The sequence below is a fragment of the Ammospiza caudacuta genome, chromosome 9 (genome assembly GCF_027887145.1).
Source record: "Ammospiza caudacuta isolate bAmmCau1 chromosome 9, bAmmCau1.pri, whole genome shotgun sequence".
Lineage (NCBI taxonomy): Eukaryota > Metazoa > Chordata > Aves > Passeriformes > Passerellidae > Ammospiza > Ammospiza caudacuta.
In genome coordinates, this window is record NC_080601.1 from 30095596 (window position 1) to 30121812 (window position 26217).

At 38.5% G+C, this 26217-nt stretch overlaps 1 protein-coding gene across 4 annotated transcripts in view; it reads left to right on the forward strand.

Moving 5' to 3' along the window:
• The window catches only part of VTI1A (vesicle transport through interaction with t-SNAREs 1A), a 257663-nt gene that overhangs the window by 131436 nt on the left and 100010 nt on the right, over positions 1-26217 (forward strand). For all 4 annotated transcript variants that reach the window (XM_058810369.1, XM_058810367.1, XM_058810370.1 and 1 more), the window contains one exon: positions 23472-23542. In XM_058810369.1, coding sequence (XP_058666352.1) covers positions 23472-23542 — 71 coding nt within the window. The remainder of the gene's footprint in view (positions 1-23471; positions 23543-26217) is intronic.

Consider the following 26217-nt stretch of genomic DNA (forward strand, 5'->3'; position numbering starts at 1 on the left):
GTGCTTTCTCTGCCTTGATGGGATCTATCTTGCATCCAGATTGAACAAGTTTTCAACAAAAAATAAAAGTAAAGGAAAAAAAAAAAAGAAATCCCACCACTCTTCTAGTTTGGGGGAGTAAGGCCTGTGTGTAATAAGGAAGCAACTTTATTTTGCTTAAAGGTTGTTTTGAAAATTCCCACTTTGCGGCCTATTGATCAAAGGATAGTGGTTTAGTCAGTCTGATGGCTTAGAGGGATAAGATCTGTGAGAAAGAATCTTGCCTCTGACTGACTTTATTGTGTAGGCAGTAGGGGATTCCTTCTAGTGGGTTTAGGAAAAAAAAAAAGAAAGAAACATAAAATTTGTCTTTTGGAGAAGCAATAGTGAAAAACGGATTTTAGGATGGAACAGGTAGAGGTGAAGATGGTAAAAACATTCTCAGAACGTGTTTCTTTAAAATTATCTGCCAACAAACCTTTGTAACTGTTTGTCCTGGTGGTTTAGCAGGATGGGGGGAACTGCCCAGAGCTCTGAGGGAAAGGAAGGCAGGAACATCTGTAACATCTGTGCCTGTTGCAGATGTGCTGGGCAGGGCACGGGGGTGATGTGCTGAGCAGGGAGCCTTGGCATGTTCTTCCAGTCACCCCTGGGACCCTCAGGGGATTAATGAACCACAAAGAAGATGTGGGAAGAGTAAGGATGGTGTTCCTTAACACAGGTGCCCTTGCCCACTGCCTGCTCTTTAAGGTTGACTCAGTTTGAGAAGTCAGGGCTCAGATCCCTGTTGGAAGGCATTGTGCTGAGCTGTGGTTTATGGTCTACCTTAAAGACCCTACATCCCTACACCCTACAAAGGGGTGTGGTTTTATTTTGATTAACTAATTAATTAAATTTAAACACGATTCAAACAGATTGTACATTTCTAGCTTCAAATTTTGCACCAGTTGAACTTGGAACTAATTTTTGGTAACTAAAGGCAGCATCTTTATTTTCAGAAACTTCCTTGGGGAATTGTCTTAGAACTGTCTTTTCTACCCTAAGTCCCTCTCTGGTTGTACAGAAATCTGGCAAAGATCCTGCATATTTGTGAGGTTTCATTCCTTTTCAAAAAGTCTTACATTTTTTGATCTTAATTTGAGATAGGCTCTAGAGGAAATGGAAATCAATTTTTGATACGCAGTACTTGGGACATGACAAAGATTTTGTGTCCTATAAAGTGCCAAATCAGATGCTACACTTCTTCCTCCAAGACTTTAGTTTCTACAGAGCATATCTGCACAAGTTAGTTTGTAAAGGTGATGGGCCAGCATCACCTTTGAGCCACTGTGTGTTCCTGAGTCCTGCCTCCCTTGTACTGGGGAGGTGGCACCTGAGCAGAGCCCAAGATGATCTGGAGACAGGCAGTGCTCTGCCTAAGCAAGCCAGGCTCAGGGGAGCTGTGCTGAAGTTATTCTGAAGTGTAAAATTATGCTTGAACCTGCTTTATAATACTCATGTCCTGAAATAATTTGAATTAACACTGTTTTAAAGAGTTGAGCATTATAATTTGTATTTACCACAGAAGTTTTTTCCATCTTGCAAATTATTCTAAATGTTTCCCAGGTTATAGGGCACATTGGTGATGTTATTTTCTTGTTTTGTTTTGATTACTGTCTCAAAGCATAGAACATGCACATCACCTCCCATAATTCAAGATCTGTCATAACCTGGTGTTTAGCTAAATTTCCATCTTTGGTTGGTTGACTTTTTTGGTTTGTTGTGTTTTTAAGAGTAAGGAAAGCTATACTGTATGTGTGCAGTATAATCACTGTTTGTCCTTTCTGCCTACCACCTCACTTCAGCTGTTTGAATATTCCTAATCTATTTTATGAAAAAATCCAGCACTTTACTTGCCCTTGAGCTTGTAGCATACATTCACAGCAAAGGCATCTGAATGACCCTGTGGAGATTCTTTCTGTGACTTCTCTTTTGCAATCCTGTCTGCACTCTCACAGAACATGGCCAGAAATGGAAAATTGCAGCAGTGTGGTGGTGACCTGCAGTTTCTGTGTGATACAGAGCTGGCTACAGTGGGCTATAAAATATGAATTTGTGTTTCAGATGATCCTCCCTTCTTCTTCCTCTTTTGTCAGTTTACTTGGAAATATTAATTTATGTGCAAAAAGACAATGCAATACTATAGGCAGGGCTTCCAGTCAGTCTTATGTGCTAGTCAGCACCAGAATTTTAGCTTTTTATTCCTCTAGGCATGCAGCTCACTGTGCAGCATTATTTTCCCACTGCAGTTATCCATTAGCTTAAGACTTTCATAACCCAGGAGGACACTTAAATCTCTCTTCAATCATTATGCCTCTGAACACTTTCCCCTAATGTCTTGGCTTTCTTTTGGAATCTTTTGTCTTACAATTTTTATCCCGCGTTTACCTGCATTGAATTGCATTTGCCATTGCACAGGAATTTTCCTGAGTTGCTGCAGCCCTGTTCATTCCTGATGGTTAAGGTGTTGCTCTGTGGGGAGGGAGAGCGGTAAGTGCTGTGCTCCTCAGCCATCTGTCAGGTGCACAGAACTCTGAATGTGGGGCTTCCAGCTTTCCAAGGGTCCATCCCCGTGTGTGCCTCAGTTCAGTACATGCGGGCATCCCCCAAAGCTTTGGTGCCTGAGTGCTGCCCAGCCACACTCACCTTCACTTTTGTGTCCTGCCTCACTCCTTGGTGAGGGAGCTTTGCTGCAGCAGGAGCCAGCCTGGGCACGGACAGGTCCAGCAGGAAAGGGAGCAGCGAGGGCAGAGCCAGCAGGGCGCTGGGAGCAGCTGCACCACAGAGCTCTGCCCCAGCTCCCCAGCACAGATGTTGACCTGAAAACACACGTTCAGAAATTGCCATTAAAGTCATGTGGATTTGCTTATGCGTAATCTTTTTTTAAAACAACAAAACAGTTTGTGCTGTCTGCAGGACTCATAGGAGCCAGCTATTTCAGAGTGTTATTTACTTTTGTGATGTTTATCTTTCGCCCACTGGTGGGTGTGAACATCACTGCTTTTAGTGTGCAAAGCAACGACTTAGGACTATTTTTACATCAGACTTTTTTTTTGCCATTTTAGTTTACACAGGCTTGTCTCTTAAGGATCTCTCAGAGCTAAAAAAACAATGTAGCATAATCTGATGCTTTACAGTTAAGAAGAGGAAATTAAAACACCCCATGTTTTTCATTTCAGAATTAAGTACTGTGGGAAGTAACCAATGAATGTAGCTATTTAAGGCATAAAGTATGAATGATTTTAAGTCTTTCATGCCAATCACATTTCTCTCCCATTTTTGATTAATGAGGTAATGTAAAAATAGAATAAACCTGGCATTTTATATCAGGGATGAATTAAATGAAAACCTAACAATTCAGAATAACTTACTCATCTCTCTATAAGTGTGGATGCTACTTGACATATTGTTTATATGTGTCATCCTTTAGCCATGATTTATTTTTAGTTGTTTAGCTTAAAATTATTTTCTTCTTCCTCTCCCCTCACCCAGGTCAGGGTTCCTATTGACTCTAAATCAACTGATAAAGATATTTCACCTAATTAATACCTAAAATTCTTGCATAGCCACACCTTTTTCTTCTTAGATGAATGAAATTTTATTTGAGCTTATTTTTTTAAATTAGAAAGTAAATTGATACTCATTAAAAGCTTATTTACCTCCCGACCCCGTATTTGAAGGGCATATGACTGCGAGATCTTTAAATATGCAAGTGTACTAAGAAACTTAAATGCTGTGCATAAGGATAAAGACATCCTCAGCTAATATAACTTGGCCTCTGACCTGCAGAGTAGAAAGTCAGAATCGAGTTCTTTGTCTGGTGAAGCACTGGCAGCCAGCCTCAAGATTGGAAGGATGTGCCTGCTGAGTGAAAGTTCCTTGTGTATTGTGCTGTTTACCTAAGGGTTATATCCAAGACACACTCTGAACAGCTTGGCTGGTTATTGAAAAATGCCTTATAGTAACTCCCAGCCTAAGTTGATCGATATTAGTGCACAGCTTTACATGGGAGGGAGCTATTTAAACATTGAGAGCCTCCGGGATAACTACGAATGAAAAAATAATGCAGAACAAATATGTTGAAGGGTTCGAGAGAGAAGACTATCTTGTCTCTGTGCAGGGAAAAAAAAAAGTTGTTAAATTGCAGCAGAAAAAACATTTGAATTCACTATTAATAAAGTGAAGGTGGATTTTTCCCTAGGCCAAAAAGAGTGGGGGGGAAATCAAACCCAACAAAATGTAGTGCTCTTTAATGTAGAGAGAAGTTAAGAATCATCTAAACACATCCTCCCATAGAATGCTTGCCTTCACTTCAAATCTCTGAGCTGTTCTTGGTCTGTGGTCTGTACTAAGCTCCTACCCCTGTAGCTCTGGGCCCCAGCTTGGCCTTGCTCCCCTGGCCAAGGAGGCAAAATTCAAAGGTACTGACTTCTGTACCAGGAACATTAGAAAAAGAAAACCCCACTTCTTTCAACATCTTAGAAGGACATGTAAGAATGTGGAGTGGAAGTTCCTAGCACCCAAGAATGATGCCTTTTTCCCCCTCTTGAACATGAAAAAATCACAAGCTAAATGTTCCAATGTTCTGTCCTAAGAAACTGGAGGTCAGGAGATACACCTTTGTCTCACTAATTTATTCTGACTTTTGGAAGAACCATAACATTCCCACATCTCCATTCCTGATCTGTAAATGACAAGTCTTTGACTTTGTCAGTTCATAATGAAATCATCAGGCTCCAGTGTTGGCATTCACCTGATGGCTGACAAAATAGAGAAGGACACAAGAGGAGCTGGTGGGAAAAGCCTGGCAGGAGGACAATAGCAGAAGGGGAGAAATGGGATTGTGTCATGGAAAATGGGAAATAGGTTGATTTCTTTCACAGAGTAAGAGGGAAGATGAAAACTTAATTTCCACTGGAGGGACATGGGAACCACTGGCTTGCTGAAAGATCTTTGGACACTTTGAGTAAAAATTGTGATGTGCCTGTAAAACCTTGAGGGGGAAAATCCATCCTGGTATGTGTGGTTAAAACAATGTAGGCAGGGGAGGCTTCAAGTACAGAGCCAAACAGGATGGAAACAGGATAGATTCCTTTAGTAGGTCAGTTGGTGTTAGCTTCCAAAATGTAAAGAAGTTTGGAGTACTTAGCATGCATTTTTATCAGTTGTTTGGCACATGTGTGCTGAGGAGCAGACTGAACTTCCATCTGCACTGAGGTCAAGATGGAAAAGTCATCAATGTGTAACTCACTGTTGCTTTAACTGTTTTCTGCCCTTTTTCAGCTGGTTTTGTGGCTGGAGGGAGATTACTGGGCAAGAAGTGATGACTCTTCATATGAATGCTTTTAAATATAATTCCAGTATAACACTGCTCACTGTGCCATGCAGAAATTGCACTTTTGTAGGAAAGGTGGAGCTCTAAGAACAGTCATGGAACGTGTCTGGCTGTTGCACCACGATGCAGGAGTTCTTCAGGGCCCGGGAAGGGGTGGATCCAGTTCCTGACTGCCCTAACCAACAACACTGACTGCTGCCCCTGACTTGGGAAATGTATTTTAAGAAGTCTCACAAGTGCAGCACAGAACTGTAATTTTGCTTTGTGACTCATGCTGAGATACAGTCCTTGCATGTCGTTTTGTCTGGGCACCTAATAAAGCTCAGGCCACACCTGTTTATGGATGCAGCAAAATGGCAGGGAGCTTATTTTTATACCATTGATTCTGATGAATGCCACTTATAATCAACACCTCCATGAGGAACTGGCTTGTGTGCAGAAATGCTCTTTAATTGAAGGGTGCACTTCAGCAGCACAATGTGGTCCCAGCATGTTTATCTCATGAAAGCCAGAACCATTACAGTTATAGAATATCAAATGCCTTGCATGGATCATATTTATTTTATTACTTCTATGATCAGATATATAGATATGTATATATATATATATATATATATATATATGACTTTCAAGATTGTTCTTCTTTGTGAAAAGTGAAATATGGTCACTTTAGAATGACAGAATTAATTCTCTGTGGGGACTATATGACAATTTTGGGAAGCATTCCTGTCCTACAGAACACACAGGTCACCACGCTTTTCTGGTGAGACAGAGAAATGACTTGTAAGAAGCTGTTAGGTTAATTACTGTTTAGAAAAGGGTATTAAATTCAAAGAAGTGTGCAGCACTCTGTTGACAGAATGATGGTTGTTGACAGATTAAAACAACAAAATATTTTGGAAATTATCCTTCTCCCCTTTTTTTAAGTAACACAGCAAATTGGACCTGTGAATTTTGACAATGGCTTTTGAGCTGGCGAAATTGAAACGTGCATGAAATCAAGCTGCATTTTAATGCATCAGCCTAAATTAAAAATTAGGTATTTTATAAATCAGTGATAGAGATCTATGGGATGGTCACTTCTTTTTTTCCCCAGGCTGCGACATGGAGCTTAGAGGGTGTTTGCAGTCTGTTTTGCCCAAAGCACCTTATTTTCAAACTGAGCTGTACTCAGATCTGCATAACATTTGTAGTGGTCAGTGCTCACAAGTGCATGTTCAGACCTCTGTTTACTCAATTACTGTTGTCAGCATCTTTGTCTAAACATTTTGGTTTGTTTTCTGGCAGAACAGTCTCCCCCCCAGCAGCAGAGGTACGTGGAGTGCTTGCAGAACACACCGTGTGTGCACCCAGCACGTCATGGCCAACATAGAGCTTATGGTCATCAATCATTTGATTGTTCTTTAAACACTGTTTTAACAGGCATTCCTTGTATAAATGGATCAGGTTATTGACCTTTGCCAGCAAATGCTTGCTACATGTCATCGTGGCTTAATGACATTATCAAGGAACATATTCTGTATTGTAGATACTTTAAAGGGCTCATGCATTGTCTCTCACTAGGACACATGGCTGGCTAAAGTATCTTGAATTAGCAAGTTATTTGATGTCATTATTAAAATATGCAGAGCATTTCCAGCTACTTATGGAATAGGAGGGTGAAATACTTCTCTTTTCTACAAAAGCAAAGCCCGGGGAGAAGAGTTATTTGTCATATTGGAATACTTGTTTTGAAATCCTGCTTCTTTTTTCCTTTACAATTTAATCTTCTATCCAGAGTAGAGTGGTGCAGACCTTTGAATATCCTTTGAAAATTGGTTGACTGGTCGGCAGAGCTCCAGCTGCAACTCCTCCATGTCTAGGAATACTATAGATCTAATTGGCACTATTAAATCATTAGAGCACATAATAGATGGAACTTCTGACTAAATCAACTGTGTTTTTAATGATGGTAAGAGTTTTTAAATTAGAATGGATACAACATTCTTTATTTATTTCTATGGTGTAGGAAGGTTGTTCACTGTAATGGCTGATGAATTTAAAAGAGGGAAGGTAGCCAGTATTCTATAAACTCTCTCTTCTGGTTAAAATTTAAGGTGGTACAGAGTTTTCAAATCACAAATTGTGAAACTAAACTATTCACTTTACTCTTTGTAAGTTTTGTCAGTGTGTGGATCTACAGTGGCTTCTGTAGCTTCTCATGTTCCAATCTTAAAGGCAATTTTCTGTCCAACAGAAAGAATATGCTTATCACACAAATTGGACACTCTTGTATTTCTATTTTTTTCCTTGTCTGTTGCACTGAAATTCAGATTCTGCATGAACCAGAGGGTTTTAAAGCTTAAAATTTGGTATTAATCAATAAATCTTCATGCCATTGCTAGAAAATAATTAAGTAGCATTATTTTCATTTTGTAGTGAAGAGAGACTCAGGTGTGTTGGTAGCCTAGATATAGCCAAAATTCAGATGTTACTCTCCTGTTCTGTAGTCATTCCTCTTTTAATCCAGAAAAACCTTTTTTGTAATGTAAGGATCTGGCTGTTGTAATGATTAGTCAACATATTCTTGGTCTTTGCTTTTCCCCCACTGGTTGTCTGAGACCCTGTTCTTCAATACCCCAGATCCAAACCCTAAATTGTCTTCATGTTCCAGTCAGTTCTTTAACTTTTGTTTTGCTTTCCTTTCCATTGCCATAGTAAAATATCTTCTTGTGTCTTTTAATTTTAATGGTGCTTATTACCAAGTTGTCCTTATGCTTATTAACAGCTTCCTGGTGAAAAGATGGAATATAAATTTTATATAATTATGGTCTTGTGGAAAAGTGGGAGTAAGGTCAGAATAGTGAATTCTTACCCTTCTGACTTCTGGTGACATCCTTCTTTTGTCAGCTTCTGAGCTGAAAAAAAAAATGGTAATAAGTATTTTTATTCTTGGACATATTGTAGAGATCTCTGTATTAATAGCTACCCCACATTTTCATAGATTTTAAGATCTAGGAGGAGAACAATAGGTATTTGTCAAGGTGCTCTGCTCTGAGGCCATAGAAATGCAATAGTTAATTTTGGAATAGAGAAAATATTCCTACCACAGACTGTAAACCAGGTGTAGCTTCAAGGAGGTGGGGGAGACAACAAGCAGGTATAAAACTGGTTCAGGGGAGGAGAATCAGGACATAAAAGCACTATTTGAGAGTTTCTTCTAAGTAAATCTCCTCACAGCAGTCCCCAGTTCTTTTTCGCCAGGGTTACATTTGATTGCTGGCTTTGACAGCTCACTGCTGGCAGTGGGTTTCAAAAATGTCTAATCCAGCTGGATTGTTCTGTCTTCACATTTCCTTCCTACATCAAGAGTGTGTGCTATTACAGAAAAAAAAAAAAAAAAGAAACAAGGAGACAGAAAAAAAACCCTGGTTGCTTCCATTATGGGATTTAAGATAAAACAGAAAATATAAACTTAATAATTAAAGCCATGAAGGCTGTGGTGATGTTTTGTTTTGTTTGGGGGGCAGGAGGAGAGAAAGCAAAAGCGCACAACACATCCTTAACATCTTCAAGATGGATTCAGAGCTGTGATTTCAGCCCCAAGACCTAACAAACATCGCATACAGAGTGCAGTAAATGCAGTATTCATAAATGTATATGCTCTTTGTGACTTCATGTCAGCAGGGTTCTGTAGACCCTCATTTGTATCAAATAAACTTCAAATGGTAAAGAATACGTGCCAGCCAGGGACGAGCATCACTTTGAATTGTTCCTTGTGTATCGTTGCTGAAATGGGAAACATGGCTGGCTTCCTGTTTGTCAGGAGTGAAAAACAGGCACATCTTCTGTAATTATTAGTAATAGTGTCAATTTAATAAATTATTCACTCGTGACAACAAGATTTACATTCTGTTTGCTGATAACTTGTGGGGGGATAGTGTTTGCTTTAGGAAGGTAAAACCTCACAGTAATGCAGTGTACATCATAAATCCCTGTGTCACACCTGCTCTGAAACACTGGAGACAAATGGTGCTAACTTGTTTCTTACTGTACCTTCCTCCTCCCCTGTGGATGATACTCTCATGGGCTCACTAGATTTTCTGCTATTGCTTTTGCATGTGGGACTAGAAATTTAGAGATTCAGCTAACACAAAGGTTCATGGTGGTGCCTGAGATTTCCATGGACTGTGAAGAAATTATTATCCCTGGTATATCAATTGGCAAGAGAAGCCAGACCAGAGATTGCAGGAGCGGGATGAGGTGATGAGTTGTTTATGCTCAGCTCCTTTCAGTTATGGCAGCATGGGAAAAAGTGCAGAAATGCTTGAGTAAAAGTTTAACAGGTGAATGATATCTGAGCTGAGAGAGGAATTAATATGCTGATAGACAATGGGAGAAGTCAGACCATGGAGGGATTGGCTACAGAAGGAATGTGGCTATTGTTTCGTGTGCTGAGCTGGGGAGAGACAGTGGCATGAAAGAAAAAGACCAGTATGGTACTAAAAACAGTTTTTGTATCAAGGTTCTAGATTATTGTAGGTGGTGCATAGATTTTTTTGTCAAGGCTAAAACAAAAGTGTGTGATAATATAAATAAATGATGAGAGCTTAGAAGAGGGTGTTAAGAAAGGAGTGGCTGGGACCAGTCTGTTTCCTATTGATGTCATGCAGAAAGAATCAGAGAGCTTGCCCAAAATGCAATGATGGAAAAAAAAGAACTGAGTAAAATAAGCTGTTGAGGCTGGGTAGAAAGGAAGACAATCATGTTACATGTCATGAGAATAGATGGTGTGGAGACATGTTGGGGGACAAGGAATTGCTGTGTTGTGCTGAATTTGAGTTGAAGGCTAAGCAGTGAGAGAGATGGGAGAGAGCAGTGTAGCAGGGAGGGAAATCTGTCCCTTATTAAATAGTAACTGGGTTGGTGCATGAGATTTTCCAGCCATAAATCAGCTGCAGATCTGTGGGGGGGAAAGGAACCAAAGGCAGAGCCTTACACAGCTCTCACAGAGAGGGCAGGAGCCTGGGTGCAGAGGGAGGAGGAGATTTCCACAGGGAAAGTTGTGTCAAAGGCACGTGTGAGCTTCCCTTATCCACCAGCTCCCCAGCTGGGAAGTTCCCCTATCCCTCCATCCATCCCCGTGTTTAGCTGGAGGAGCTGGCTCCCACCAGGTCAGTAGAAGCAAACCTACACTGGTTTGGGCTGGGATTGTTTTCAAAACACTGCTTTCCTCCCAGACTGTCTCTGGGTTTCTCTAAGAGAAACCCCCAAGGCTGTCAGGGTAGTTGGAAGTTGAACAAGAGACACCAGAAAATTCTGATTGTTTGCTGTAAGATGTCCTAGGAACAGAAGCTAGGCAGCATGTGGACATTTGCTTGTTTCGGTGGAATTCTGGTGGAAACATTATTTACCCGTGTTTTACAGATAGAGTAAATAGGATAAAAGAAATAAGATGACTTGCCAAAAAATTAAATAAGAGATCTGTGATCAGTTCATAGTCCCTTGCTTGTAAGTACTGTTTCTATATTTCTTTGTAATTCAAAAACAATTAAAGCAATGAAAAGAAATAAAAGAAATTAAATAAAATAGACCCCAGCACATCTTCAGCAATTCCTCTGCTAAAACTTGTGATATGGTGTGAAAGAGGTTGTAGCTTTCCTCCTTGATAATACATTAAATAATTATAAAATTTTTATTTCACTTTAAGTAGGAATAATATTTGATTGTCATTTAAACCAGTTCTTTAGAATCCCATAGTTTTATTTAAAATAATCCAAGAACATTTAATAAGTCTTAAAATATTCATAACACACGGAGATCATTACTCTTGAGACCTTTGTACAAAGCAGTGAAGTGTGTTAGACATATGGCAGAAACCTCTTAATTTCTTATTTCTTGCTATGATTATATGGAAGAAAAGAAAATTCTCTGTTCTTTTCCCCATTGCAATCTGCATGCCATTGTTTTATCTGTTGTGGGCCAAAGTCATCTCACACACACGTTCACTGAAGAACATGGAGTTAATCAGGCTTGAATTTAACTCAGTAAATATATGCACAATAACAATAAATTCAGTTTTCTGTGCAGCATTTCATATAACAAAAAAGAGGACACAGTTTATTTCTATATCCCAGATGATGTTAACAGCCCAAACTGTGTTGCATGACAGATGCTGGTACCTACCTTTTATATTATTGGTAATTATCTGAAGTCGTTAATTGCTGTGGCATTGAGTATTAAGAAAAAAATCAAAAACAATTGGTATGTCCTGCATTGGAAATGTATCCTAAATATCAGAAACCCTGTCACAGTGCTTAACTGTATGAAGAGAGGATGAAAAATTTTGTTTTAAATAAATTTCATTGTGATTGTCCAAAGTCAAGTGGAACCTCCATGGATTAAATCTAAAATAAAACTGTGGTTACAGTCTATGGTCATAATCCCCAGATCTGTTGTGTTGAAATGACAGTCTAATGAGTAGAAGTTAAAATGTCCTCTGCTTTCAAATCCTCATGGTTGTCATTTGATTAAATAATAGTGCATTCTGTTTGATGTCTTGGCTTTATTATTCAGAAGCACTTCAGTATATGTGCCCTACCTTTGTATTATGTGCTCCTGGCAACCAGGTATCCATACAGGTTCTTATTTACACACCTGCAACAGATACACTGCACATTTGGTTTGCCTGTGTGCTGCTTGAATATGAAATTTTAATTATTCCTCTTAATTATGGTGCATTCACCAAAAAGAGGGAAATCATTGGTCAGGTACAAAAAGAAACTGCTTAGTATTTGAAGGAATTTGATAATTTTGTTGTAGTTCGTAGCTTGGCAGGTGGTAATAATGCTATGCCAGCACTGTCAAAATATGAAAATTAAAGTGACGATGGGTTTTAATGAAATCCATTTGACAAATATAATTAAGGTGTTTTAATATGAAGCCCTGTAATAAAGACTACCGGTGGACTCCCTGAGGTCCTGACTAATTGTGTAGATTGCTTTTAAGCTTTGAATAGTTTTATTGGATAATGAACTGTTAAGAAGTGTTAGATCTTTCTTAAGCAGAATTTGGTTTGAAAAAGAAGAGGAGAGACAGGCCTGAGGTGTGGCATTTTAAACATAATTAGAAGAGAGATTTAAGTTAACATCTTTGATCTTGCTGTCAGTTTTTGATTAGAGCTGTAAATGCTTTAATCAAGTGCAGTGTAGTCATTACATTTCTAACTGTTTTTAAACTGCGAAATTACTGAGACACTGACATCGGTTTAACACTTCTTGAGAATTTCCAGCAAAGTTATGTTTGTAAACTGGGTGTTTGCATTAAATTGCCATACTGCAATAATTTAACAATTAAATAGATCATGCGATAATTATATTTTGGGGTTCGAATAATCTAAAAACCCCTTCTTAGATTAAATATAATGTTCTGTAGTTGAGGAGAGTGGGCCACTTCAGATTTCATTTTAAAAATAATTTCTAATCTTGAGGGTTTTTTTCAATTAAAATGGTATTCAAACTAGTAGTTTTAATGAAAATGAATATATAAGAAGCTAAGTGCAGTATTTAAATGCCTTCCATAGCAAAATAATTCTTTTAATGTTACACACTGTTTGACTAATGTGGATTCCTTCACACCCATTTTAGATCCAGGGAAGCATGCACAAGAATTTACCAGGGGTACAGCAGTGCCTGAGACACTCAGTTCTGTTCTCTCAAATCCGATCTTGCAACATTAAAGATTGCTTGAAGAAATTTCAGAAAGATCAATTTTTTAATTTTTTTTTTTTTTACTAGCATCCAAAACAGCAGTAAAATGTGAAAATGGCCATGGGCTCCGGTCTGTAATGCCAGTGAGGATGTTGGGCTGGGTGGTACCTGCCCATAGGTGGCATGACTTCATTTCAAATACAGAACCCAGCAGTCCAGGGCCCTCTCTCAAATCTGACCTTGCCTCCCTGTGTTCTTGATCTTTGAGCATGATAGAAAGTCCAGATATTTGTCTCTTTACTGTATGGGCTAAGGGTTGCTAGACATAATGTTTTACTCATGCTTGTCTTTTAGAAATCAAAAATTAAGGCACAGCAAAGAAAAACACACAAAATCCATTTTGTCTGCAGCATAGAGACCATCCACACAAATAAACTCTAACAGTGACCTGCCAACAAGTCCCACGAATTTGTTAAAGACGTCCCACAGCAAACCACCTGTGCCTTTGGTTGTCCTGCATGCTGACAAGTGTGGCAGACCAGGAGAGAGGGGAGATGCCACCCGAGCCTGGGACATCCCCACAGGGACTGCTCCGCTGCCAGCCCTGCTCCAGGGCACCTCCAGTGCCCGTGTCTGTGCCAGCTGAGCTGCAGCCCAGGGAGCACCCAGCAGCAAACAGCATCCCTGGTAAGCCTGGCCCAAACCCTCGGGGACCCAAAGACCATTTCCAGTAGCGAGGATGGCACTTGGAGCACTCCAGGCTAATGCTTTGGGGGCATCCAAGCAGAAGCTGCTGCCCCATGCAGGAAACTGCTCTATCCTGGAGCAGTTTGTGTTTAAAAACCTCCAGATCTGCCCTAAATCAAGTAATGTAGGGGTAGTCTAATGTACAGGTGCCAAAACTGTTCATAAGTGTTGCTGGGTTACTCCGTCAGAAGAAATCACACTTGTCATCTTAGGCACCTACTGAAAAATCAGGTTTTTCAACAATTTTTCCTAGCAGGGATGCCTTAGAAACAAATTGTGTCTATATGCAATAAAGATCCCATGTAAGTCAACCTCTGAAGCACCATCTGAAGAGCTTAACTTGATCTTGAAATATCAGTCTGCTCTGAGGACTGCTGTAAAAATTCTATTATGGGACAGTCTATTTTTTCATCTCAGCAATTTCCAGAAGAAATATCTTTGTTTTACAAGTACAAGGTAGAGACTTTTTAATTTTATTTATATGTATACATATATATATACATATAGTCCTGCAAATTCAGCCAGGATTTTAAAATCAGTCTGGATTCTTTCCCTTTTGTATATCTCCTGGTAACACTGATTTGCAAGGCCATCAAGTATTTTTCATTGTTTCCTCTGAACCTTGCTGTGGGCTTAGTGAGGCAGTGGTTTTCTCAGCATTAGTCTGTGCGTAATCAAAGGCAACATTGCAGATGGAAATAACTAGCACTTAGCTCATGTGTGTGAAAAAGCAGCAGAATCCATAGCTGCATTGGTCCTGCAGGAAAAAAAGAAAAAAAAGGAAACAAAAAGCAAAGGAAAAATGGCTTGAGATGAGAAGCTGTAGGTGGAGGAAGACTGTAAGAAGTGTTCTGGGTAAGGAGCACCAAGATGTTTATCTTGATGTTTTGTCCTTTTGGTGCAGGTTTTTAAATTGCTGTATATTTCAAATGAACGCAGATTCTAATTAATGGGTATAAATATCACAATGTAGTAAAACAAAATTCAAAATGTAATACAATGCACAATCTGCTTAAGTTCATCACCAGACAAAAATACAGCCAAGTGAGCATTTGCTAGAGGTCCTTCCAGAGAATAAAATTCTGGGGTAGAGCTGGAACTTGGACAGCAGCCAGCCCAAAAAGCTACAGAGTGTCCCTTCCCTCTGTCCCTGTCCCTTCATCTCCAAGAAGCTGCTTCAGATCTCCAGAGTCCTGGTAGAAGAAACATTCTTCCCTGCAAGCAAAAACAACCATCATGACAAAACCATTGTGCACTGCACATCACATGGTTGTAAATTGCCCAATAAATACTCTAACATTGTCTCGAAAGGGTTTTTTCCTCTCCAAATTGCCACCTCTTTGGAGAGATACTGCATTTACAAGGGAAAGTGAATCTTCAGTAGTAATTTGGTACTCATTTTTCTTCCTTTTAAAAAATGTTTTTTAGTATTGGTAGAAACTTTGAACAATAACTTTCCTCAGCATTCTCTATTATTAATTTTTATACTTTAGTACTTTCATCCTCCAACTTTGCAATGCATTTCTTTTTATGGTATTTAGATTTTGAGGGATTCAGTTTGTGAAAAACATGGGAAGCATTGAAAGAATGAGCTAATTAATGTTTCTTCTGGCTATCCAAGGCACACTGTTTTGTTAGAGTTTTGCCCCATTTGTAATTTATGCCTGTTAAAGCTTTATTTTATCATCTATTACTGACTTCTAGGCTTCAGTTTGCACTTACTGGCTGTAACAAGCATTTCATTTTACATGGAGAAAAAATGGTTTTGGTTTCAGTTACTTTTTTTACTGTACCTGAAAAAGAGAATGGGATTTGCAAATGATAAATGGGGAAGTTGACTAGCTAACTAATAAAGATTTGTCTTAATCAAGTATGATTTGTCAGAACAGGAGCGCACTGGGGTCAGGGCACACGCAATGAATAATACAGCATTCACTGGAGAGAAGGACCAGGCAAAAGGCCTCATAAATATGCTGCTATTACCCACTGCTAATTCGTATTCAAAGAGTGAGTTGCACTGAAGCCAGCTCTGAGGTTGCTGAGCTGTTCACCTGCTTCGTGGGCTTTACCATGTTTAAGAAAGTTTATACATTTATATTTTTATATCCACACACTGTTTACAGAATGCTTTATTTATGCACAGACCGCTGCACTTTTTGGTCAATGTGTTTAAGCATTATTTATTAATCAGCTTCTAGGTTTGTTTTATTTTTCTAATGTCTGGGTGCTATTTTATTTCTGGTTTTTGTTGTTTAAATATGAATGTGAATACAGCGGGAGATAGTTCCATTCACATTTGAAATGAATTTCTGAACAGTGCAAGAAAGGTTAAAACACTCTTTAGCTTCCTGGAAGTATTAGAGATCAAACAGGCATAGACTTCTTGTTCATGTTGGCAGTTTTCCTGACTTTCTAATTGACCTGTAGATGCAAGATAAATCTGGTAGATCAGGATGTTGGGAGAAACCTGAACAAGCCCAAATGTAATTTTGTTTGGTTCTGGCTTTACTTTTTGATAATAACTTTGTTTTTTGCTTCAAGAAGCCTTTTCTCAGATTGAAACAGTTGAAGGATATACTCTTCTCATAGGTCTGCTGATGTCCAGAGGATACTGCAAAACACTCTTGTTACTATTGATAGGTTTAAGCTACATAAATGGATCATAAAGAATGAATCTGAAAAATTAATAAGTTCTTCCAGTGCTTACGGATTTAACTAGGAGTTTTTATTCTTCATCATTGTGCTACCTAAATGTCATATACTGTGGTAGGTAGTGGTTATGTAGTTAAATAAGATTGAAAAAAATTCTCACTCCGCTCTTCAATTTTAAAGCATATCCTTCAATGAATATTATTTATGAATTTCAAAACATTTTCTTCTCTTTCAAAAACATAATGTAACTTTATTCTCTATTTGCTGGTTGGCTAATAGCCTGTCTCACCTATTTTGGGCTCAGCTCTGTGTCTTGAAGTGCACTTACACTATAAGAATGGATCAGCTCTAGAGATAGGGCCAACTTTACAAGCCTCAAGCTGCTCATGCAGGAGCTTAAGTTGCCAACTCCCTACCTGCACATTTTAAGTCTTTAAAATTACCAGTAGTACAGAGTCCAAAGTAATTATTTGTACTGCTCTGAGTTTATAGCAAACTGGGTAGATGGTGGAGCACTTTTGATTAAATAATGATTATGAATACAGCCTTAGATGAACCAAAGATCACCATTGTGTCATCTCAGTGCTGCTTGGAGTCACAAGTTTAATTAAGTGTCAGTTTGTGGCTAAAGTGTATTTCTTCAACTTAATTTAGATTCAATCATGATTTTTAATACTCTCCCCTGCTGAACCACTTTCAGACAAGTTCAAGACTGGCAGTACTGCAATGAAGCATCACCCATTCCTGCACCAAGCTCAGGGCAAGCAGGGGCTTCTTCCATCCTGGAAATACTTACAAAATAGCAAAAGAAGACACTGAGGGTTGGCTCCCAACTTTAGGTACATTATTAGTGATTGAAAGGGGGGTAGCAAGTTGTTTACTTATTGATGCACTAAGGAAAGATTTCTTTTTTGCCTTAGAACTTACTTGAAGGAAGAGGGATGGGGAGGAAGGTGCAATGGGAGGAATTTGGAGCAGACAAGCACTGCTGGGCTGGGGCATGGCAAGAACAATGGCCAGCCTGCAATGTAGACAAGTGCTCAGCAGAATCAAAGTCTGCCACCTCCTGTGAATGTTGCTGTGAGGATGTTAGTAAGGGAGCTCAGCTAGATTGGTGATGGGAGTAGACAGAAAAAAAATACATCAGTTAGTGAGAAATGAGTTGTTTTTTACCAGCAGATTGATGTAAGTTAGGATTTCAGAAAAGGTATGAAACTTTAGAAAGAGAAAAAGCAACTGGAGGTGAAGTTACTAGGTCTGTCATCTTTCTTCTTTCTTTATCCTATTTTCTTCTCATTCATCTGGCTTTTTCTTTTTTTACTGGGGAAGGACAAACCAGGCCTGGACCATGGGAGACGTTGGTTATGAAATGCTCCCGGTTTGTTCTTAAAGGCATGTGGCACCTTCCTCAAATATCTTTTCTTCTTTATTTTGAACAAAACACAAAGACTGAATTGTGATTAGGTGTTCGGGATGTTTTTCTTTCTGGCTTCTCTGACCTCAGTCTCAACCAACCCCTTTTGCTCTTGACCAATAAAAATAATTTCATGAACATCCACTATAGCTTATAGGGAGACCTTTTCATTTGAAAAATGTTTGTATTTTACTTTGGTGGACATCTTGGACTTTGGAAGTTTGGGAGGTATTTTCAGATGTTACTTGCCTCCACAGTGAGACTGGGCAACTTCTTTTATGCTCTCTTGCAACTGAACTTCTGACAGCTCTGGAAGTGTTGCATGTCCTTGATGAGTGCTGTGGATTGTCAGTGTTCTTTCCACCTGTATGGCATTTGCTTCTGCTGAAGAAGCCAGCTAATCCCTATAAAAAATAGCTAATTTTTATTTTATTGTGTTAATTGACCACTTAGCAGCATGCAGATTAACATCTTCATGGCAGATTCTTGAGGCATTTGAGCACTAACTCATGTTTCACTGTTCTGTTAATACTCTACAAACTGTCTCTCCATTGGCTTATGGCTGTTACATTATCCTTCATTTATCTGTATTATCCTGTACTTGTTTTTTAATAACCTTAATGATCTAAATCCTTCTGTTTCTAATTGTATCAGCTGTTCAATGTAAATATATGTCAGCTGTGAACTGTGGAATTTATTGGACTTTTACCTGTGTCCCTATACTTCAAGATATGTCAGCACTTTCTTTATTAACTTTCTGCTGTCAGAAATGTAAGGTGTTCAACTCAGCCCTGAATTCTTCAACTCCTGCAACCTATATTTTCCAAGTTTGTAAATCTGCTTGCTGTCACCTCTGAACAGTAAGCTTTTAACACTTTCTAGTATTTTTTCCCAGACACGGCTTTTGATGATTTATCCTAGTCTCTTAAAATCAAAACTTTTAACCTGTCCAAAATGGAGTGGCTTTAGGAAAAAAAAAAATAAAAAAACCCCAGCCTCTGTCAGCATAGTTTCCAAAAATCTTGTCTAAGCTTTTGCTACATCTTCAGAGCATGTGATGCCTCTGTGCAAAGACCACACACAATTGCTCTCCCCAAATGGCACTGCTCACTGGGCAGGGCTGAGGATCTCAGCCTGGAACTGTTCCCCACTCCTACTCTGATCAACACACTGTGGTTTTTGTAGTATATTTCATGATTCTGTAGAACAGCCATCTTGATTTTTAACATGATCTTCTGCTTTTCCCAGTGAAAATTAACTTGTTGTTTCCAATGTCTAATTACATAGCTCAGATGCATTCATTGTATATATCATGAGATTGAGCAAATCATATTTCCAGGCATGCTTTCTGTGATTTTATTTCTTTTAAGTTGAGGGGTTTTTTTTTTGTATTTTAAATCATATCAAGATATCTGCTGCATCTTAAGACACTTTTATATGTACACACACACTCACACACACACAAATATATATATGTACACACATATATATGCAAACACACAGGGTGCACTTTGGGAGAAAAAGTGCTCTATAAACTCTGTTGGATTATTTTATTTTTCATATGAAAAGAAAAATAGGGAATCTGTCTTCAAAATTAATAAAAATTCATGCTTGTTTATCCTAAAACCTGGAGAGGCTCATTCCATGTCATTCCTGTCTCTTGAGTAAATATGTTAGTCATTCTTAGGGCAAAAAAAGTATTATTGACTTGAGTGATTAGAAAAAGCTCTTTCAGAATCAGTTAGGTGATAAAGTACACAAATTCTTAAATGGCTGGAGGCAAAAAAAGTAAAAGAAACCAGTCAAGCACAACTTATTTTGCATTCTTGATGTGTGTGTAGGTATTAGAAATCAAACTCTGTGGACCACATATTAAATAATTACAATTTGTATGTATAAATACTGCATACAGGTTACAAGCAAATTCCAAAGAAAGAGCTTATTCAGGAGTGCAGATCATTGCTAGAAGTGATCATTGTCTTTTGGGTTTATCTCAGCATAACTGTTGAAAGCCATGTGCCAATTTGTGCACACATGAAGGGGGAAGTTAGGTTTGCATTTGTTATGTTTGGGGTGTGTTGGTTTTTTTCTTCAAGTGAGGAAAGTTATATTCATTCCTCTAATCATTTTCAGTGTTTTAGGATAAGAAATGTTATATTTTTCTTGTATAACATAGTCTCATAGCACCAGGCACCATTTGTGTTGGACTCACAATATGGCATTTTTGAAATCATCTTCTTCAAAAAGAAGATGATTTCACATACTTTATTCAAAAAAACTTTAGTGCAGAATACATTTAGAGCTGTGGATTTTAGCATTCACCATTTAAGGATGATGCTTGTTAACATTATGTACTTTTTCAGAAATATTTTTTTCTGGCCATCACAGCATTGTTTAAGACTGAGATAATTGCTCTATCGAATATTCCTGCCCTCTGTCAGTACACAGATAATAATGATGTAAATGCATTCACCCTTCTGCTTCACACAGTTTAGCTGTAATTTTAAAACATAATTTTATGCATCTCTTTGGGAATTTCAGTTTGAAGAGGCAGCACCACTCAGTCTTTGGAAGGACTTGGGACTGCACCATACTGAACATTGTCCGTACAGAACAAGGGAAAGGTCGGCATAATCCCCAAATAATTGACAATGTTAAGATTCTGTGGAAATAACACCATTACTGGCAACAGGCAACACCCTTTAGTTTGTGTATTGGTCTTAATTCATGCATCTGCACTACAGTATATCTTACAAACCTGACCTTTTCACATAACTGTAGTAGCTTCTTCAATGACTTGCATTATAAGTAGGCTGGGAAGATCCATGCAGCACCATTGCACTAAAAGCATGAATCTGACACATAGATGAATGTTTTAACTGGAAGGAAAACATCAGAGTTGTGGGGAAACCTGAAAAATGTTAGAAAGCAATTATATCGAGCTTGTAATTAGCTGTACAGTGGGGTAATGCTACATTTCTCCTAGTCCCAGGTGCTTTCAGTTGCAAACCAAGTGAAGAGACATGTCTTCATTGAGAAGTCTTTATTTTCTCTGTGTAATAATATTTTTGTTCGACTGTCTTGACCTTCCAGCTAAAAATCAAGTTTCACTGTCATCAGTGAATTTTCTGAGAATGAGAATATGAAGAGAATAAAGGTGTCAATTTATGTTTGAAAACTTACTGTGAGATTATGTTATCTCCGTCCTATCTCTTTGTTCAACTTATGTTGTTATTTTAGCCCAAAAAAGGCCAGAGATCATCAACAAAAGTGCATGTAGAGTAAAGCTACTCCTGTAAAATTGATGATCCGTCCAATTATTTATCTATAGAGGCTGCTGGGAAGAAACGCAACTATCTCAGTTCTCAGACCCCTCTGCTAGGTTGAACTTCATGGCTGAAGGTTTAATCCCTAAGTGTCATATCAACAATTCATTCTGTGATATTCTGGCTGACATGCTCTCCTTCCTTATTTATTGATGTCTTCAGTCATCGACAATGAGAGGAAAATACACTATTCGTCAAAGTGACGGTGTTTTACCCTCACTTACAGTTGATGCTGCTGTCACATTGATGGTTGGAAAATAAACTCAATCATTATAAAAAGCTAAGAGTCTGAACTTGCCACTGACAGGAAGAAGATGAAAAAAAAATATACAAACCCACAGTAACTTGCTTAAAAATTGCTGTAATAAAAATAAAACTGTTCCCTACAAAGATATTTTTGAGCTTTGTTCATGAGATACAAAACCATTTTAGCCATGTATTTTATACTTATTCCTTTGAAGGAAGATCTGTACCTCGTGCTCCTTTATGTCTGCAAACATACATGTAATTTTTAGCACTAAATACACTTTTTATCATTTCACCTCATGCTACTAGGTTGGTAATTTGTTTATTTTTTTCCCCTCTCTTTTAAGAGATTTTGCTTTGTTGTTTTTTCTTTTTTTCTCCCCTGGATTATATTGAACACATATTTCTGTTTGTGTATTACGGTATTTTGAGTGCTTTAATGAGGAAAAGCTCAGTATAGTTCCATCCTGTAAGTCCTTTGACATGCAAACATTGGCAAGGCTCTTGTGAATCACTTCCTGAGGCTGCCATTTGTGTAACTGCACTGCACTGTGCAGCCTTTTTAACTCCAAACCCATGTATCTTACCACATTTCACCTTTGGGAGGCATTGTATATACAGCTAAAAGTAAAGAGCAGCGAGCCAAGAGGGACAAGATAGCATAATGAGGATGTCAATTTGTGGTCAGAGGAAATATTTATCTTACTTGTACTATACTTGGCAACTGATAGAGAAATATATATGTAATGAATTTCCTCCGACTTCATCTGGCAGACTGTGTACCTTGTGTTAAATGAATTTAAAAATAACATTGCTTGTCTCAAACTTTTAAAGTTTGAGGTGATTCTACTTTAGATTGTTCCTTGAAAATGGACTGACTATCTATTTAAAAAACCCCATTATTTTGTTTACTAACATATTACTGAGTTTTTAATGATCCATTTCTGAAGGCTCCCTGAATAATGACATTTAGGATCCCACTCTCTCACCAAAAGAAAAGCAAGGCACTTTTTTTGTTGTTTAGGGGAAAAAAGCCATATTTTTGTAGTTGTACTGTTTTGGTTCGTATCTCTTGTAAACCTGCTAAGTACCCTAAATGAATGTGCACAGAAATGCTGGTTGTCTCACACGTGCTGTGTGTCCTGAGGCAAAGCTACAGCTGCTTCAGCTCCTTCTGCCTGCTTCCCCATCTGTAAAATGGGAATGCTTTAACTTATTTTTCTCCTTCGGGGAAATACAGGAAGGGTTCCTTAATATTTCTATAGAGCTTTGAAGATTAAAATCTCTCCTCTATACTTGCTGCTAATATTTCAGCGTTAGAGAAGCATTTGATTGAAGCTGTTTGAAGAGCAAAGTTTTGGCATCTTGTGTTGTCTTTGTACCATATCTTGAGGCCTCTGCACTATAATTTTGCAAACTTTGGTTCAGCGTAAGCTGCGGAAGCAAACAAGCCCCGTGTAAACAAACGGTGATGACTATAAATTAATGTCTCTGTCTGCTCTTGAAAACATCAGCAGATTACAGCCTATCTCTAAGCCAGCCAGAAACAGTCCATGGTGGAGCAAAGCACACACCAGTGACTGGGCTGAGCCTGAAAAGGCTTTCATTTAAGCATCAATGGTAAATGCTGAGAGGCAGTGAGAGAGGTTTTCTTCTAATATGACTTCTGTGTCTTTAGATGTACAAGGATGGCTGGTGTTTAGCAAAGGCTTACTGACTTCCTTGGGCTTAAGGAGTAGATAGGAAGTATGAGCACCCAGCATCTAGAGCAAGTCTGAAAGTCTTCTTGCCTTTGTTTCACAGATCAAAGGTCAGCATCAATTCCCAGGGTGTAGACAATCTCAAGAGACTGCAGAGGGGCAGTTTCTGGTTTGGTTTGCTTCTTCAGTTTTATGTTGTTTGAAAAACTTAAAATTTAAAATAATGAGGAGTGATTAGGCTACCACATGTGTTAAGTGCTCTTGTTAGAATCTAACTTGGCATTTTAAGGCCTTGCAGTCACAAGCTGTATTTTTCATGATTTACATTTTCATTTTTTAATGCAGAGCAGATTGGACAGGAGATGCTTGAAAACCTCAGCCATGACAGAGAGAAGATCCAGCGGGCTCGGGAGAGGGTAAGTTTGATAATAAGTAATTGCTGATTCTGCATTTTATTTGCATTGGGCAAGTTCTTTGTGCATGCAAAAAAAAAAAAAAAAAAAGATGAGATTAATCACCATCTGCAGTGAAGAACTGCAAAGTGTCTTACATGGGCCCCATCCTGCCAAGTCTCTCTGATGGGATGTCACACTGTAGTCACCAAATCTGCTGCTGGGAGCAAATTTTCTGTCACCATCACAGTTAGGTCAGTGTTCTGTCCTTTGAAGGACAGAACTGTCCAATCCAATGACTGCTTGGGCTTCCTATGAGACAGTTCAGTATTATAAGTGAGCTTCTAATAGTTGAGCAACCTTACTCTTTGTAGCTGCGGATGCAAATAACAGCCCCTCGGGCAGGTCTGTGTGAGGAGCAGGTGCTGCTGCTCTGTCTCTGCAGCCAAGGCCACATATCTGTGCCACTTCTGGCTCCTGGGGCTTCCATGGGGATCAGCTCCACTGTGCAGAGTTAACAGAGATGCTCAGGAGCCCATCCCACCCAATGTGTACAAGTTCTCTGAACTTCCATGTGGAAACCCAGCCTCTCTGTCTCTGGTTTCTACTCACAGAACCAGGACTTTCTGTCCATGACCTCTTGTTCAGATACTTTCCCAAGTGTCCAATTTTTTGCAAAGCCAGGTTCTCCCACACATCTCTTAACTGACCATTGGCACTTTAAAAAAACTCCTTTGTCTGTCCCAGGGAGTTTCTTCACTTGGATAGCTTTGATTAATAAAGCTTCCTATAACAGCATTAATGTGGCATTTTCTGCCAGCTGTACTAGTTGCTTTCTGAAGTGCTGGGCATTAACTACTTTAAAACACTAAATATAGCTAGATCACTAAATGTAACTGAGAATTGTGAGGATTGACCAAGTTTTGTTCTGGCAACTTGGTGTTATATTTCACCTCCACTTCTTATATCCCCAGTGACTGCTGAGTCTGAAATGCTTTTCTGTTTCTAGCTGGACAAATAAAACCTAGGCAATGGAGATAAATGCCATGTATTCCTTTCTGCTGATCCTGTATATCCCAGGGATGTAGTTCTGATCATTCAATGTATGCATGGTTCGTAGCATAACTTTTCCTTTTCATTGCTTTCCACCTGAGGAGCAAATTTCTTTGAAGGCAAAATCTGTAAGATGCAAAGGGCAATATTAAAAATAAGAAGGATATTCTAGGAATTTGTAGTACATACATACTCCACCACAATGCAGGAAAAAAAACCTCTTGTCATAATGGAAGATCTCAAATTCCAAGGGTTTTTATCAGGAGCCACTGAAATACTTAAAAATACTTAAAATATTTTCTTCAGGGAATTCAGAAAAGTTCTTCAGTGGAGCCACATGGCTCTACCTGTTCCAGCTGTCTATGTATACTCTGATGAACATTCAGGGGAGATCTTAGATAATTTAGCTAGCTTTCAATTTTCTAGAAATTTTGAAAGACAAAACCGAGAGTGCTTTATCAACGCATGATAGGTGTACATTAAATACATGGAGTTATTATCTTATCTACCAGAGAATAAACTTGTCTTTTGGAGTGAAATTGTCACAGTGAGTATGATGGTCAGGTTTAACCGTTCAATGTTGAGAAAATTAGGACAATTATTTTTTATGAGCAAAATATAAATAAACTCATGTCTCAATGGTCTGGTAAAATTTACATATATGAATTTTCCTGTCTGTAGAGTAAAACTCATATTTTCTTCTGAAGACAAAGAGAAGGGATAAAAGCTGTGCTACAAGTCAAATAGGTTAGCTGGATTATACAGGACATTAAAAGATGCAACATCTTTTAGGAAAACCTCAAAATTTGTCTAAGGCAGACAAGATATCAATGTCAGCATCTTGTTCATCTTCCTGTTTTCTCATTAGTATTCTTAATATTATCTTTAAAAACCATATAGATTTGCCACTGCTAACATCAAAGCCTGTTTGAAAATGTTTTCACTACAGCAGTTCTGTGAAACACACACTGGTTAAGAGGTTCACATTCCACCAGTTCCATTCCATACTTCTGTGGTGTGCTGGCATTGGTAAAGAAATGGTGGAAGAACTGCATTCAGATAATTCAGTTTTAAATAAAAACAAACTTACAGTTTGAAACTCTTCAAGTGTTTTTTTTTCTCTGCCAGAGCTAGAAGAAAAGGTGTTTTCTTAGCATTCTCTTGGGAGGTAGCTAGAGATCTTCCAACTATCTGTGTATGTGTTTGTTTCTTTTTTAATGTTTCTTTTGCTTATTTTGTGGGCTTTTTATTACCATAAAAACATGAGGTCGTCTTGCTTAGAGGAGTTTGTCAAACCCCTAAGATTCAGCTTCTCCTTCCTAACTATCAGCACTGATTCTAGCTGTCAGGTAGAATCCTGCAGCAAGAGAGGAAAGTTAGGATCAAACATTTAATGGTAAAAAGGAGAGTGCTACTTTTCTGTGAAAAGGGAGGAGAAGCCCCAAGTGTTAAATGCATCTTTATGAATAATAAAAGACCAATGTAAAGCATACATTTGTACTTCAGATTCCCTTCTAGCATAGATAAGAACTTGGCTTTTTAATGAGCCTTTTAAAAATTATTGTGACGTTTTTTCTGCTGTTACTTGTGTCAAACCGGGCTAAACTGCTTTTCTGGAGCTTGAATTGTCTAGATGAATCAGGAAA